Here is a 12,284-nt window from a genome sequence, read left to right as displayed (position 1 = left end):
GAGTCAAAGAAATGGAGAAAATAAGAAAAATACAATTATCGGAAGCTGAAATAAAGTCTACAAGAGAATGTCATTTATCTAAAAATCTTTAAACCACCATCAAGACAAGAGAAATAAGAGTATTATTGAAAGATCTTCATCAGTAACATCATAATCCAGCAAGGTACCCATTACTCCTTGGTATTAAGCTGCAACAGCATATAAAATTTGGAGACATTAGACAAGTTTTCCTTTCATAAAATAAAATAGCACAAAAAGTAAGAGATATTGGTATTTGGTACTTTGCGTCTTTACCACATAAAATAAATATTATTTTATTATTTTATTTTAATAAATTAAATAAGCCAGCCTACAAGGCTGTAGGCCGGACTTGACAAAATTGGTCTATGGCCTATTTGTTAAAAAAGCTTTTTTATAAGCCTAAGCCTACTCTACTTTTCTGAAAAGCCGGGCCTGAGCCGGGCTCAATGTAGGCTGGGCTGTGCCAGCCTGACCCATTTACACTCCTACGTCGGTACAATTATCTCTAGTGAACTCAAAACGATGTCGTATTGGGTTATAAAATTAAATTTTTTTAATGATAAAGACTAATATAACTCCATAATATATTATAATTAAAAAAATACATTAATTTCCGTCCTAAAACGATGTCATTTTAAGTTTACTAGAGATAACTTTTCTCCCTTGATTTAAAAAATTATTTACCCATATATTTTATCTATTATTTTCGTTCCTATATGGCCGATTACCAAACATTCAAGTGGAAGTCTTTGGGACTCGTCCGTTAATTTTACAGTTTTTGAAGCCCAAAACCGTCAAAAGGAAACAAAGAACTGAGAAGTGGATAACGCTCCCGAGGCAGTCAGAGACATGCCCCACGATCAAAGCGTGCGTTTCGGTCACCGAGTTTACTATCTCAAAATACCAACCCATCCAATTCAAACCCTGATTTAATCTCACCCGTTCGTGTAATCACATCACCTGAAATAGACGATGGATACGAGGAGACCGTTCGCACTGTACGTGAGCGCACTGGAGGAAATAACCACTACAGTTCATGAATTGTTGCGAGACATGACATCACGGTTTTTAAAGAGTCAGAAGATAAAAAGCTTTGACACATAAAAACCCCAACTACTCATTTTGAAAACTTCCCAAACGCATTTAGCTCATTTAGTTTGTGTTGAGTGTTCTCTCTCTTCTCTAGGTTTTGGGGGATTTAGGGTTCTGTTTGTTTGGTCTCTGCCACTGTTTTTCACTTATCTGGTACGACAATGTTCTCTTTATCCTTAACCAGTAAATTTTTCTATTTTTATGTGATAGTGAAATTGCTTATTTTTTTTTTATTGTTTTGCTTTGGGTCTATGTGATGATGTAACGCTGCATTGTTGTTCTGAGATGTGATTTTATTTTTAAATTATTTATTATTTATTTTTTTTGAAAATGAGTCACCTTCGCCTAAGCTTCGTTGTTCTTTTAAGGGGAATTTTTGTTTTTACTGAAGTTGAAATTTTAAAATGCTACTTTATCCTGCGTTTCTGAGGTTGTTTTAGGCGCTGCATGTATCTTTGAGTTCGATCTAACTTTTTTGGCTTTTTATTTTGAAGGAAAAAGGTCTCTACTTTGTCTCCAAACTACAGTTTATTTCTTAAATGGAGCTTCTTTGTTTGTAATTTTGGGTTTTTGTTTACTGTTTTGAGTTACTCTTTTTACGGAATAGTTTTTTTTTTTTCCGTAAGTGGAAAGCTTTATTTTGTGCCTGGTCTGTATTGGTTCTTAAGCCTGTTTTTGGATATTTGTAGTAAAGGATTGCGTTTGACCTTATAGATTCTTGATTATATTTATTTTCTTATTTTCTATTTGGGTAGCTGTTACTGCATTTGAGTATGTTATTTGCTCTTATCTTGCTTTTTCTCGTCCCCTATGTCAGTAACATTACTGCATCTGAATTACATTTTTTTCAACTTAATCGTGCCTGTTTTTGAGTTCACATTACCTGCTTTTTGCTCCTTATTATTGTTATTTTTTGCTGAAACTAGTAATTAATTAATATATTTTTGCAGTTGTAAACAAATGAGCTGTTTTTCTTCTTTGTGTTTTGGTTTATGTCCTTTCAGGATATTCATGTTTACCCAAAGTAGTTACTTTTGCTCATAATTTGATTTGGTGAAGATGCTGTCTGAGAAATCCGCAATGATATTATGATTCTCAAGTGCATTCTTAGTGTTGCATGTATATCTGTGTTACTTTGTAACTGTATTTGCGCATTTAGTCTATTTAATTCTCCTTATTTTTGTGTGAAAACTTGTTATGGCAGTTTTATGATAATACTTACCTTTTTAAGGTTTTCTATTCCATTATGCTTGAAGTTCAGGTTCACATCACTTGCTGATTGGTTTTTTGGTGTCCTGATGATTTTCATTGTGGTTATTTTAGCTGTGTTGTTTTGCCCTTTCAATGCCTTTAAAATTTGCGTCCTCTTCAATATCCGTTGTCTTTAATGTTTACTCCCGTGTTACCTTGTATGCGTAGGATATGGATTTGTTTGAGCCAGATGGAAATGGGAAGGAGGAGTTGTTTGAGCCAGATGGAAATGGGAAGGAGGAGTTGTTTGAGCCAGATGGAAATGGGAAGGAGGAGTCTTTGCCACCACCGCCTCCCATTGTCCCCTCAGATGTTGTACCAGTCAAAGCAGAAGAGGTGCTCGCTGCCCCTGCTGAACCTGTCAAGAAAAAGGTTTCCCGTGTTCCAATAGCCAGACGAGGCTTGGGATCAAAAGGAACGAAGATATCTCTTCAAACCAATCACTTCAAAGTTAATGTCACTAACAATGATGGACATTTCTTCCATTATAGTGTATGTCCTTCTCGTATCTCTTTATTTAGCATTATATAAACCACTCTCATTGAACATTGACTTGTGAGGGAGGGTGGGGTGAGGACCTTCCCCTTGCATTTATTTATTTTATTTGCAAAGAGGCTGTTTTCTAGATTTGAACTTGTGATCTCTCAGCCGTAAAGAAGGAGCTTTACTATGCACCCAGCTCTTCCTCTTTTATTTGGCATTATATATTTGTGTTTATTTTTAGTCTACTCACTCAAACTGGACTTTTTCACTTGGTATGTGAACAGGTGTCTTTTTCTTATGAAGATGGACGTCCTGTAGAAGGTAAGGGGGTAGGGAGAAAAATAATGGACAGGGTGCAGGAGACATATGGTTCTGAATTAAATGGTAAGGACTTTGCTTACGATGGCGAGAAAAGTCTGTTTACAATTGGCTCTCTTCCTAGAAACAAGTTTGAGTTTGAAGTTGTTTTAGAGGATGTCACATCTAACAGGTAGAAATGACTATCATATGGTTGTCTTGTTGGCCATCCAATATAGTTTTCATATAATTTCAGCAGTATAACCTTTTAATATTATTGTTATTTTTTTCATAGAAATAATGGCAATTGTAGCCCTGATGGTCATGGCGACAATGAGAGTGACAAAAAGAGGATGCGGCGCCCATACCGTGCAAAGACATTTAAAGTAGAGATTAGCTTTGCCGCAAAAATTCCAATGCAAGCCATAGCCAATGCCTTACGTGGGCAGGAATCAGAGAATTTTCAAGAAGCCATTAGAGTGCTCGATATCATATTGAGGCAACATGCTGCTAAGCAGTAAGTAAATTTTGCTTCTTCTTCTTAGATTGTAATTACAATTTTAATATTTTCCTTTGTATATGTTTGTTGTATTATAATGCCTCAATATTTTAACTGTTCATTGTCTATTACAGAGGCTGTCTACTTGTACGTCAATCTTTCTTCCACAATAATCCGATGAATTTTGCTGATGTTGGAGGTGGTGTTCTGGGCTGTAGAGGATTCCATTCAAGTTTTAGAACTACACAGGGTGGCCTGTCCCTCAACATAGGTTAAATCTCTGTCCTGTATGCAATCTTCTTATGTCAACACTTTGTGTCTAATTCCTGCAATCTTCAATTTTGTTTAGATGTCTCAACTACCATGATTATTCAACCTGGGCCTGTGGTGGACTTCTTAATTGCCAATCAAAATGTGAGAGATCCCTTTCAACTTGACTGGGCAAAGGTAAGAAATTTTCTGGATAATTTTTTTATCACCCTTTATTGATCTTGTGATGCTAAAGTCTGATCTTTTATTTATTTTCTCAAACAGGCCAAAAGGGCACTCAAAAACCTGAGGATTAAAACCGGCCCATCGAATCAAGAGTACAGAATTACTGGACTCAGTGAACTCCCATGCAGAGAACAGACGTATTTATTTTCTCTCTTTTACTTTTTGTTAAAACCTTTTTGGCTGAGGAAGGGTTAATTATTTAACCTTGTGTATGTGCTGCATTGTAATTGTAGAGTTGTTTATTACATGATGAGTTCAGGTTTTTGATGTAGAAGGTGTGTATTTTGCAGTTTTACTCTGAAGAACAAAGGTGGAAGGGATGGTGATGATGGTGATGAGGAAGTGACTGTTTTTGATTATTTTATTAATGTTCGTAAGATGGATCTTCGCTATTCTGCTGATCTTCCATGTATCAATGTTGGCAAACCAAAACGGCCAACATATTTCCCCATTGAGGTGAATTAAAGGTTTTCTTTTTGTTTTCCATACTGCATTTTTTAGCAGTAATGGGGGTAAAGATTGATCTTTAACTATATAAGGTTATTAACTGTCCCTTCATTCTATTGGTTCTTTTAGCTTTGTGAATTGTTATCCTTGCAACGTTATACGAAAGCTCTGTCCATAAATCAAAGGACTTCACTAGTGGAGAGGTCCAGGCAGAAGCCACAAGAGAGGATGAAAGTTTTGTCTGAAGTAGGTTGTCTTGCTAAATTTCTGAGTGATATAATTTTAATCCACATGTTCGGATTAAGGGATCTTATTAGTCTTTTTGCTGAAGGCACTAAAAACCAGCAACTATGGTTCTGAACCTATGCTTCGTAATTGTGGAATTTCTATTAGCACTGGCTTTACTCAAGTGGAGGGTCGTGTTTTGCCTGCTCCAAAGGTATATATATATATATATACTTTGTCATTGTGCTCATTTTTGGTCGTGGTTTTACGTCTTCGCCTTTTGGCAAATGTTATAGCTATTTATTGTTTTTGCCGTTTCACTTAGGATGTTCTAGAAACTAATTGATGGACCTCCTTTTTTAGTAACCCTTGTCCAAAATATGATTTTTTGTGTTTTTTCTTAAATTAACAAGACCTCCTCGAGGTCTAAGTGCTAATTCACTTATTTGAGAAGTGACTTTGTTCCCTTTGATAATTATTGTGTTGATAGTTGTAATTTAAAATCATGGAATGTTCGTGCATGCCTAGCCCATGTTCTGTGCTATTTCCATCCTTACTATTAAGCAAATTCTCAACTATTTATTATAATTTGTCGGTCTTTCTAAGATTGAGTCTTAATGCCCATGTATGAAATAATTTAGCTAGAATTTTATGTCCATGTTGGCTAGCCCTTTTAGTGGGTTCTTGTTTATGCAAAATTGCTTGTAGAATAAACCAATCAATTCCTGCTACACTTCTTCCTGCAGGACCTATTCCCTTCATCCTTGCTACTCAGTACTTGTGCTGTTGAACTTCATAGAAATCTAGACATGTCATATCTTTGCTCTCTTTACGCCATATGTTATATTGTATGACAGTAATAATTTGATAAAGAAGAGTATTAAATTGATGGAAATGGAACATTTTAATTGTTTATTGCACTAAAGGGGTCTTATTTTGCTTGACTGTGAAGTTGAGGCAATGTACTCATTTTCCAATCATCATACGTCAGTATCGCTTGTATTATATTCTTTTGGTTTGAGACTGATTATTGAATCTTCTCCAATAGTTGAAGTTTGGCAATGGTGAGGATTTCAATCCAAGGAATGGAAGATGGAATTTTAACAATAAGGTATTTCATTCAATTCCCATGTCAGCTGAGTTTTTACATGGTCAACGCAATAACAACATCGAATCAGAGTCTAATAACTTGCATGCTTCTCCAGAAATTTGTGCAGCCAACAAAAGTACAACGATGGGCTGTGGCTAACTTTTCGGCACGCTGTGATGCACAAGGGCTTGTGAGGGATTTAATTAGAATTGGAGAAATGAAAGGAATTGTGAGTTCTATAACTGCATATTAATTGAAGTGTGATAGAACTACTGACTTAAAGATTTTGTTGTCTTTGACTTCTGCAGCTGATAGAACCCCCATTTGATGTGTTTGAAGAGAATGGTCAGTTTAGGCGTGCACCACCTATGGTTAGAGTGGATAAGATGTTTGAGACCATCGAGTCTAAACTTCCTGGAGCTCCTGAGTTCCTTCTCTGCTTGCTTCCTGATCGGAAAAATTGTGAAATTTATGGTTAGTGATTTGATATAATTGTATCTTGTGTTTATGCTTAAGAAATTGTCAAGTGCGTTGATGAAAATCAATTTTTGATATTGAAGGTCCATGGAAAAAGAAGAATCTTGCTGACTATGGAATTGTTAATCAGTGCATGTGTCCTACAAGGGTCAATGACAATTATTTGACTAATCTTTTGTTGAAGATCAATGCCAAGGTATATGATTATAGGTTGATATTTTGGTAATATTGTGCAGCAACTTTTTACATGTTCTTATTTATGTGAGGGCCATTTAAACATCTTATTTTTGTTGTATGATATCAATACAATAGATGAACACCTTCATATCCTTTCCATAATAGAACTGGTCCAAAAAGTAAAGAAATAATGAAGGGAAAAATAGGATTTTTGTTGTTGTTGTTGATATATATACCTTTCCTTGGATCATTGGAGAACTCAAGGTTAGGAAGAGAAATAAAGATTACAGAATTGATGTTTCTTCAGCATTCGAGAGTCTGATTTCTCTCACTCCCTCAGCTGTCACCTTTCAATACCCTCTTCTCTCCCTCTTTTAACTACTATAACAATATCAGTATTTGTATCTACTATTTTGATACATCTTTAATAAAGAAAGTTTATATAAGGAAGAATAAAAATAAAAATGAAAATACTAATAGAGAAACTGTCATTGGGGCTGAGAGTTAATGGCCAGCTGCCATTCGAGGATTGGTTGTTAGAATCATTCTGTAGTAGGGGGATCTTTTATTGTGGAGGGACGTGTGTTTGAGGGGATATGGTTTTAGATGATGGTTATTCAGCAAGGTACTGAGGGGGAGAAGGGTTCCTCTCTAATTTTCTCTATCTTGTAATTTGTTTCCCCAGATATCAATGCAGTTCTTCATTTTCCAGTTTATATGCTATATTTTCTGTCACTCTGGTTGTGCTGTTAGGTTCCTCATATATCTAACATCCGTATGTATTAGCTAACTCTATTGCCTTTGTCTAACGATATCAATTAATATCAACAAACTCTAATATATCTAACAATATGAATCATCTCTAACTACTATTACTAGCAGGGTTTGGCCCAACCAGATTATTGGGCCCGTCCTGATTTCTTTTCTCATTCACCTTCCTAATTGGGGAAGAGAAAGAAAAATTACGGAATTGCTGTTTCTCATCTATTTGAGAGCCTCATCTCTCCCACTCGCTCACGTAACTTTTTATTGTATCTAACAATATCAGTTAATATCAAATAACTCTATCTACTATATCTAATAAAATAATTATTATCAGGTAACTCTATTTTCTATATCTAACATTATCAATTAATATAAGGTAACTCTGATATAACAATATCAACTAATATGAGGTAACTCTATCTATATTTCTAGAAATATCAATTAGTTCTAACTACTATTACTAACAGTCCATGACCCAACTAGATCATTGAGTCCATTCTTATTGTTACATACACCTAACACTCACGTACTGGTATAAGGCTTGGTTGGATTTATAATTGATTTTTATTGCTTAGTTAATTTTTCATCGCACATATTTTTTCCTTTGAATTCATTTATTGTCTTGCAGCTTGGTGGGTTGAATTCATTGTTAGGCGTCGAGCATTCTCCTTCTCTTCCTGTTGTTTCCAAAGCTCCCACCCTTATTCTAGGCATGGATGTGTCTCATGGCTCGCCAGGCCAGTCTGATATTCCTTCAATTGCTGCGGTAAATTATAATTGGTCTTGTGTGTTTTCTATGAATATAATTTGTTTCCTAATATGCATGTGTTTGTGCTAAGTCTAATTTTATTGGTTTTAGTGTTAGCCTACATACTTAATGCCAATATGCATATGCAGGTGGTCAGCTCTAGACAGTGGCCTCTGATATCAAAGTATAGGGCATCTGTTCGAACCCAGTCTGCAAAGGTTGAAATGATAGATAATTTGTTCAAGCAAGTGTCTGAAAAGGATGACGAAGGCATCATGAGGTTAATTTATTTCTACATTGTAGTGTAATAACTACATTATGATTCTCTCTAGCAGCCGGCACTTGATCATCCAATTTTATTGTTTTGGAATATTTCTGTCTTGTTAGAGCAAATGGTTTTAGCAGTCTATTGGCAGTTGTATTAATTTTACAGACATTTGTTTTTCTTCCCTGATGATTAATGTAAAAAGAACTGTCTTAGGCTGATGGGTTTCATCGACTGCAGGGAACTTTTGGTTGATTTCTATGTAAGTTCTGGGAAGAGAAAACCGGATAATATAATCATATTCAGGTATGCTTTCGTTGAGAACACTGGTGCTATTAATTGATTTCTATTTTATTTTCTCGTTTTTGTAATTTGGTAGTCACAATTGTAAATGTTCGAAGAGTTTTATTATAAATTGTCTGATATTTCTGATATTTTTTATATTCAATATGTTATATTTTTCAGTAGTTGTTCAGGTAGGTTAAATGGGGGTACGAGCTGTATTTGGGCAGTTCAAATATTTTCTTGTATAGTAACCTTTTGTGGTTGTAAGTGAAAAATTGTGACATGATGATAGGTGCTGTTATCCTCTAGGCACTAGGATAGATTTACATAAACCTATGTGCATTTAATGTCTGATGCTTCTCTTAGTTCATTTGAACTCAATCTCGAAAAATATAATTTTATCTACTGTTTGCTATATGTGGCATTGTTAGAGCGATTTGTTATTGCTTTCATCTTCTGAAGATATGTGCATGGCAATTAAGTGGTAAATCATTATGTTGGAAATTATTAGTATAAAATATGTAGTCTAAGATTGGAGGACATAGCTTTACTTACAGTTCTCCATCTGCTGTCTTAACCTGGGTAGGCCATGGTTTGTGTTTGTTGCAGGATGACAATGCTGTAGTTTCCTTTCTCTATTTTGTAGGTTGTTCTTAAGGTGCTTTGCCCCAATTATGCATTAAAACTAAAGCTTCTACGTTCTAGATTTGTTGTTCTCCGTTTCTGCAGTTGTAGCTTTAAAATTCTTGCCTCCCAGTTGCCATCTATTAGCGTAGCTTTCTGTTATAGGCCTTATTGTATTAGACTCTAGCTTATATAAATGTGTTAGTGTGCTTCTGAGTTAGTTAGTGTGTGACAGCTGTAAGCTAAGTGTGTGACAGCTGTAAGCTTCAATGCTGATTCATTAGTTTGTATATATATATCATCTTGTATCTGAAACGTTAGTGTAACTTTCATTCTTTACAAATCAAATGAGTTCTTTCCAGATTACTCTCTTCTCTCTCTCTCTCTCAGATCTCTCCTATTTTCTTCATGCAACTTTCAGATTTCTAATACCATCAAAGTTTACAACTGTGGCATACCAATTATGATATTTTCTGTATTGTCAGTTTTAATACTTGTAAACTACATTCAATGCTATAAATTGCCTACTCATTTAAACTAATACTTAGATGTTATTGATCATTCTTAATTTCTTCGAAATGCATCTGGTTTTAGTTGAAGCATGTTTTTTTTTTTGCTTTATAATGTGATTCTTTTCTGATGAAACTGAACATGTTTTTTTTTTCTCAATGGAATATAGGGATGGTGTTAGTGAGTCGCAGTTCAATCAAGTATTGAATATCGAACTTGATCAAATCGTTGAGGTTCTTAAGCTGATCACCTATGCTAATTAAATATGAAATATTTTAATCAACTATGCTAATCTCGACTTCGAATTTCTTAGGCATGTAAATTTCTTGATGAAAAGTGGACACCGAAATTTGTGGTAATTGTTGCTCAGAAGAACCACCACACAAGATTCTTCCAGTCTGGCTCTCCTGACAATGTCCCACCTGGCAAGTGTTGTTCTGAGAGTTTCCAGAATGGTTCTGGTTTTTAATTGGACATGATCTATTCACTTTTAATTAACCCATTGATTTACAGGAACTTTGATCGACAATAGAATTTGTCATCCCAGAAATTATGATTTCTACCTATGTGCACATGCTGGAATGATAGTGAGTATCCAGTATTCACTGTTTTTTATTTTGTAATTTAATTTTGTTGACATGGTTCTATATATTATTTTTCTAGTTTTGAAGTTGCATGATAGTAGCTTGTGTCGGTGATTATTGTAGGCTTCTTTCCTTTCTTTATCTGTCTGAAATGTGGTGTCTTTCCATTTAGACGTCTGGACTTTTTCATTTTATATGCTGATAGTCTGATAGATTAAGCAGATTTACTTCAATGTTTACTTGTCTCAAATTGAAAAGATGTAGTATGTAATAATGGGTGAAGGTTCTCATTTCGACTTGAAAGTAGGGAAATTTAGTGACAGAGAAGTCTTGTTTTGGAAGTATCTTCAATCACATGGTAGTAATTTTGTGATCACCTTGCTTTATTCTTCCAAGGTTGTCAAGACCAAGATCTTACCCAGAATTGAAATGCGGTGAAGACACATAAAATGTGTGATTTCAACAGAGAATGCAAAGTCAAACCTAATATATACAAAATTATATCCAATCAAATATATATTCCTAAAGTAAATAAATTTGCAAATTAACCTTAAAATCACATATAAGTCACATCTTGTAACTGAAAACTAAAATGGTGACATTGAACTAGAAGTTGTTAATGGCACATTCCAGCAAAAATGACTTCGTTAATACTTTTGATTCAATATAGTGTGAAATACATGGAAGGATCTCTCTTCTTTAATTCCTCTTTCCATTTATGTTTTCAACCTGTTACCTGCAAATAAAATAATGTAGGTAGACCTATTTAAATGTGTAGGAAAGGTTTGCGTCACAATTTTTGTTTAACATTTTCTTCGTTTCCTTTTGAAATATCCTGCTCAGGGTACCAGTAGGCCTACACACTACCATGTGCTGTTAGATGAGGTTGGTTTCTCATGTGATGAACTACAAGAGCTTGTCCATAATCTATCATACGTGTAAGTGAGCTTGTCCAGACTATTCGACTTCATTAGACTTTTTTTACGGCTTCGGTTAAGATCAATCTAAGTTTATTATCTGTGATATGACAGGTATCAGAGAAGCACCACTGCCATTTCTGTTGGTAAATTTTTACAGTTTATTTATTTGGATAGATGTGTATTTCTATGTTCTTAATTCATCTTTGAAACTTAACTATAAGTTATCTTCCTGTCTGCAGTTGCTCCAATATGCTATGCACATTTGGCTGCAACTCAGTTGGGGCAGTTCATGAAATTTGAGGACAAATCTGAGACATCTTCAAGCCATGGTGGACTAAGTGCTGCTGGAGCTGTCCCTGTACCCCAACTGCCCAAACTGCAGGAAAAAGTCTGCAACTCAATGTTCTTTTGTTGAGGCCTATAAGCTGCCTCTCTAGAGACAAGTAATGACAGAATGCTGTACATAAAACTATGTTCCAATCTAGCTTCCAGTGGACAGTTAAAATTATGTGGGATACTTGTTATCAAGTGGAGGGCTTTTAGCACAAGCCTTCTCGTTTTGGTGGACAGTTAAAATTATGTGGGATACTTGTGTGCAGATGGAGGGCTTTTAGCACAAGCCTTGTCGTGTTTGACTGTTTGTATCCCATTTCATTTTGTGCTTGGTGACGTATTTATGGTGTTTTCAAAATATGTGATGTTATGGATATTTTGTAATGTTTGGAGTTTTTAAGTTGTGATGTGTACACCTCGTTGCGATTGGACCCTCCATAATATAATACCCACGACTTGCCAAGGAAGATTTAGTGAAACAACTGCGTCTGAAACTTACCCTCAATTTTGTTCTTAAAAAGTCGAGCTTATACTGAAGGGACAATTTCTTAACTGTGTATGATATGTTGCTGAGTTGTACTAAATCAGTAAAGGTGTATCTTTTAGATGTGTAGATGTACAAAAGGTCTTGCCTTTGTGGGTTCTTTAAGACTGTTGCTCTCAGAATGTCTGGGCTTTTTTAATTATTTTTGAGTG

The 12,284-nt window shown here is 35.1% G+C and overlaps 1 protein-coding gene across 1 annotated transcript; it reads left to right on the top strand.

The window, feature by feature from the left end:
• The first annotated feature begins 1,143 nt into the window (after positions 1-1,143).
• Positions 1,144-12,034, top strand: LOC133287504 (protein argonaute 4-like). Its single transcript, XM_061485135.1, has 23 exons — positions 1,144-1,266; positions 2,533-2,856; positions 3,132-3,337; positions 3,440-3,661; positions 3,778-3,914; positions 3,993-4,090; positions 4,178-4,275; positions 4,429-4,594; positions 4,715-4,831; positions 4,917-5,024; positions 5,859-5,921; positions 6,016-6,129; positions 6,209-6,374; positions 6,461-6,573; positions 7,948-8,085; positions 8,217-8,347; positions 8,573-8,638; positions 9,921-9,984; positions 10,065-10,176; positions 10,265-10,338; positions 11,179-11,273; positions 11,367-11,398; positions 11,495-12,034. Exons 2-23 carry the CDS (start codon positions 2,536-2,538, stop codon positions 11,668-11,670), a joined length of 2,817 nt encoding a protein of 938 aa, XP_061341119.1. The 5' UTR covers positions 1,144-1,266; positions 2,533-2,535; the 3' UTR covers positions 11,671-12,034.
• Positions 12,035-12,284: the final 250 nt, after the last annotated feature.

This window comes from Gastrolobium bilobum, unplaced genomic scaffold, assembly GCF_033153095.1.
Source record: "Gastrolobium bilobum isolate Gb01-03AN ecotype WA unplaced genomic scaffold, APGP_CSIRO_Gbil_v1 utg55463, whole genome shotgun sequence".
Lineage (NCBI taxonomy): Eukaryota > Viridiplantae > Streptophyta > Magnoliopsida > Fabales > Fabaceae > Gastrolobium > Gastrolobium bilobum.
Note: the sequence above shows the minus strand (reverse complement) of the source record. Positions and strands in the feature narration are given on the sequence as shown.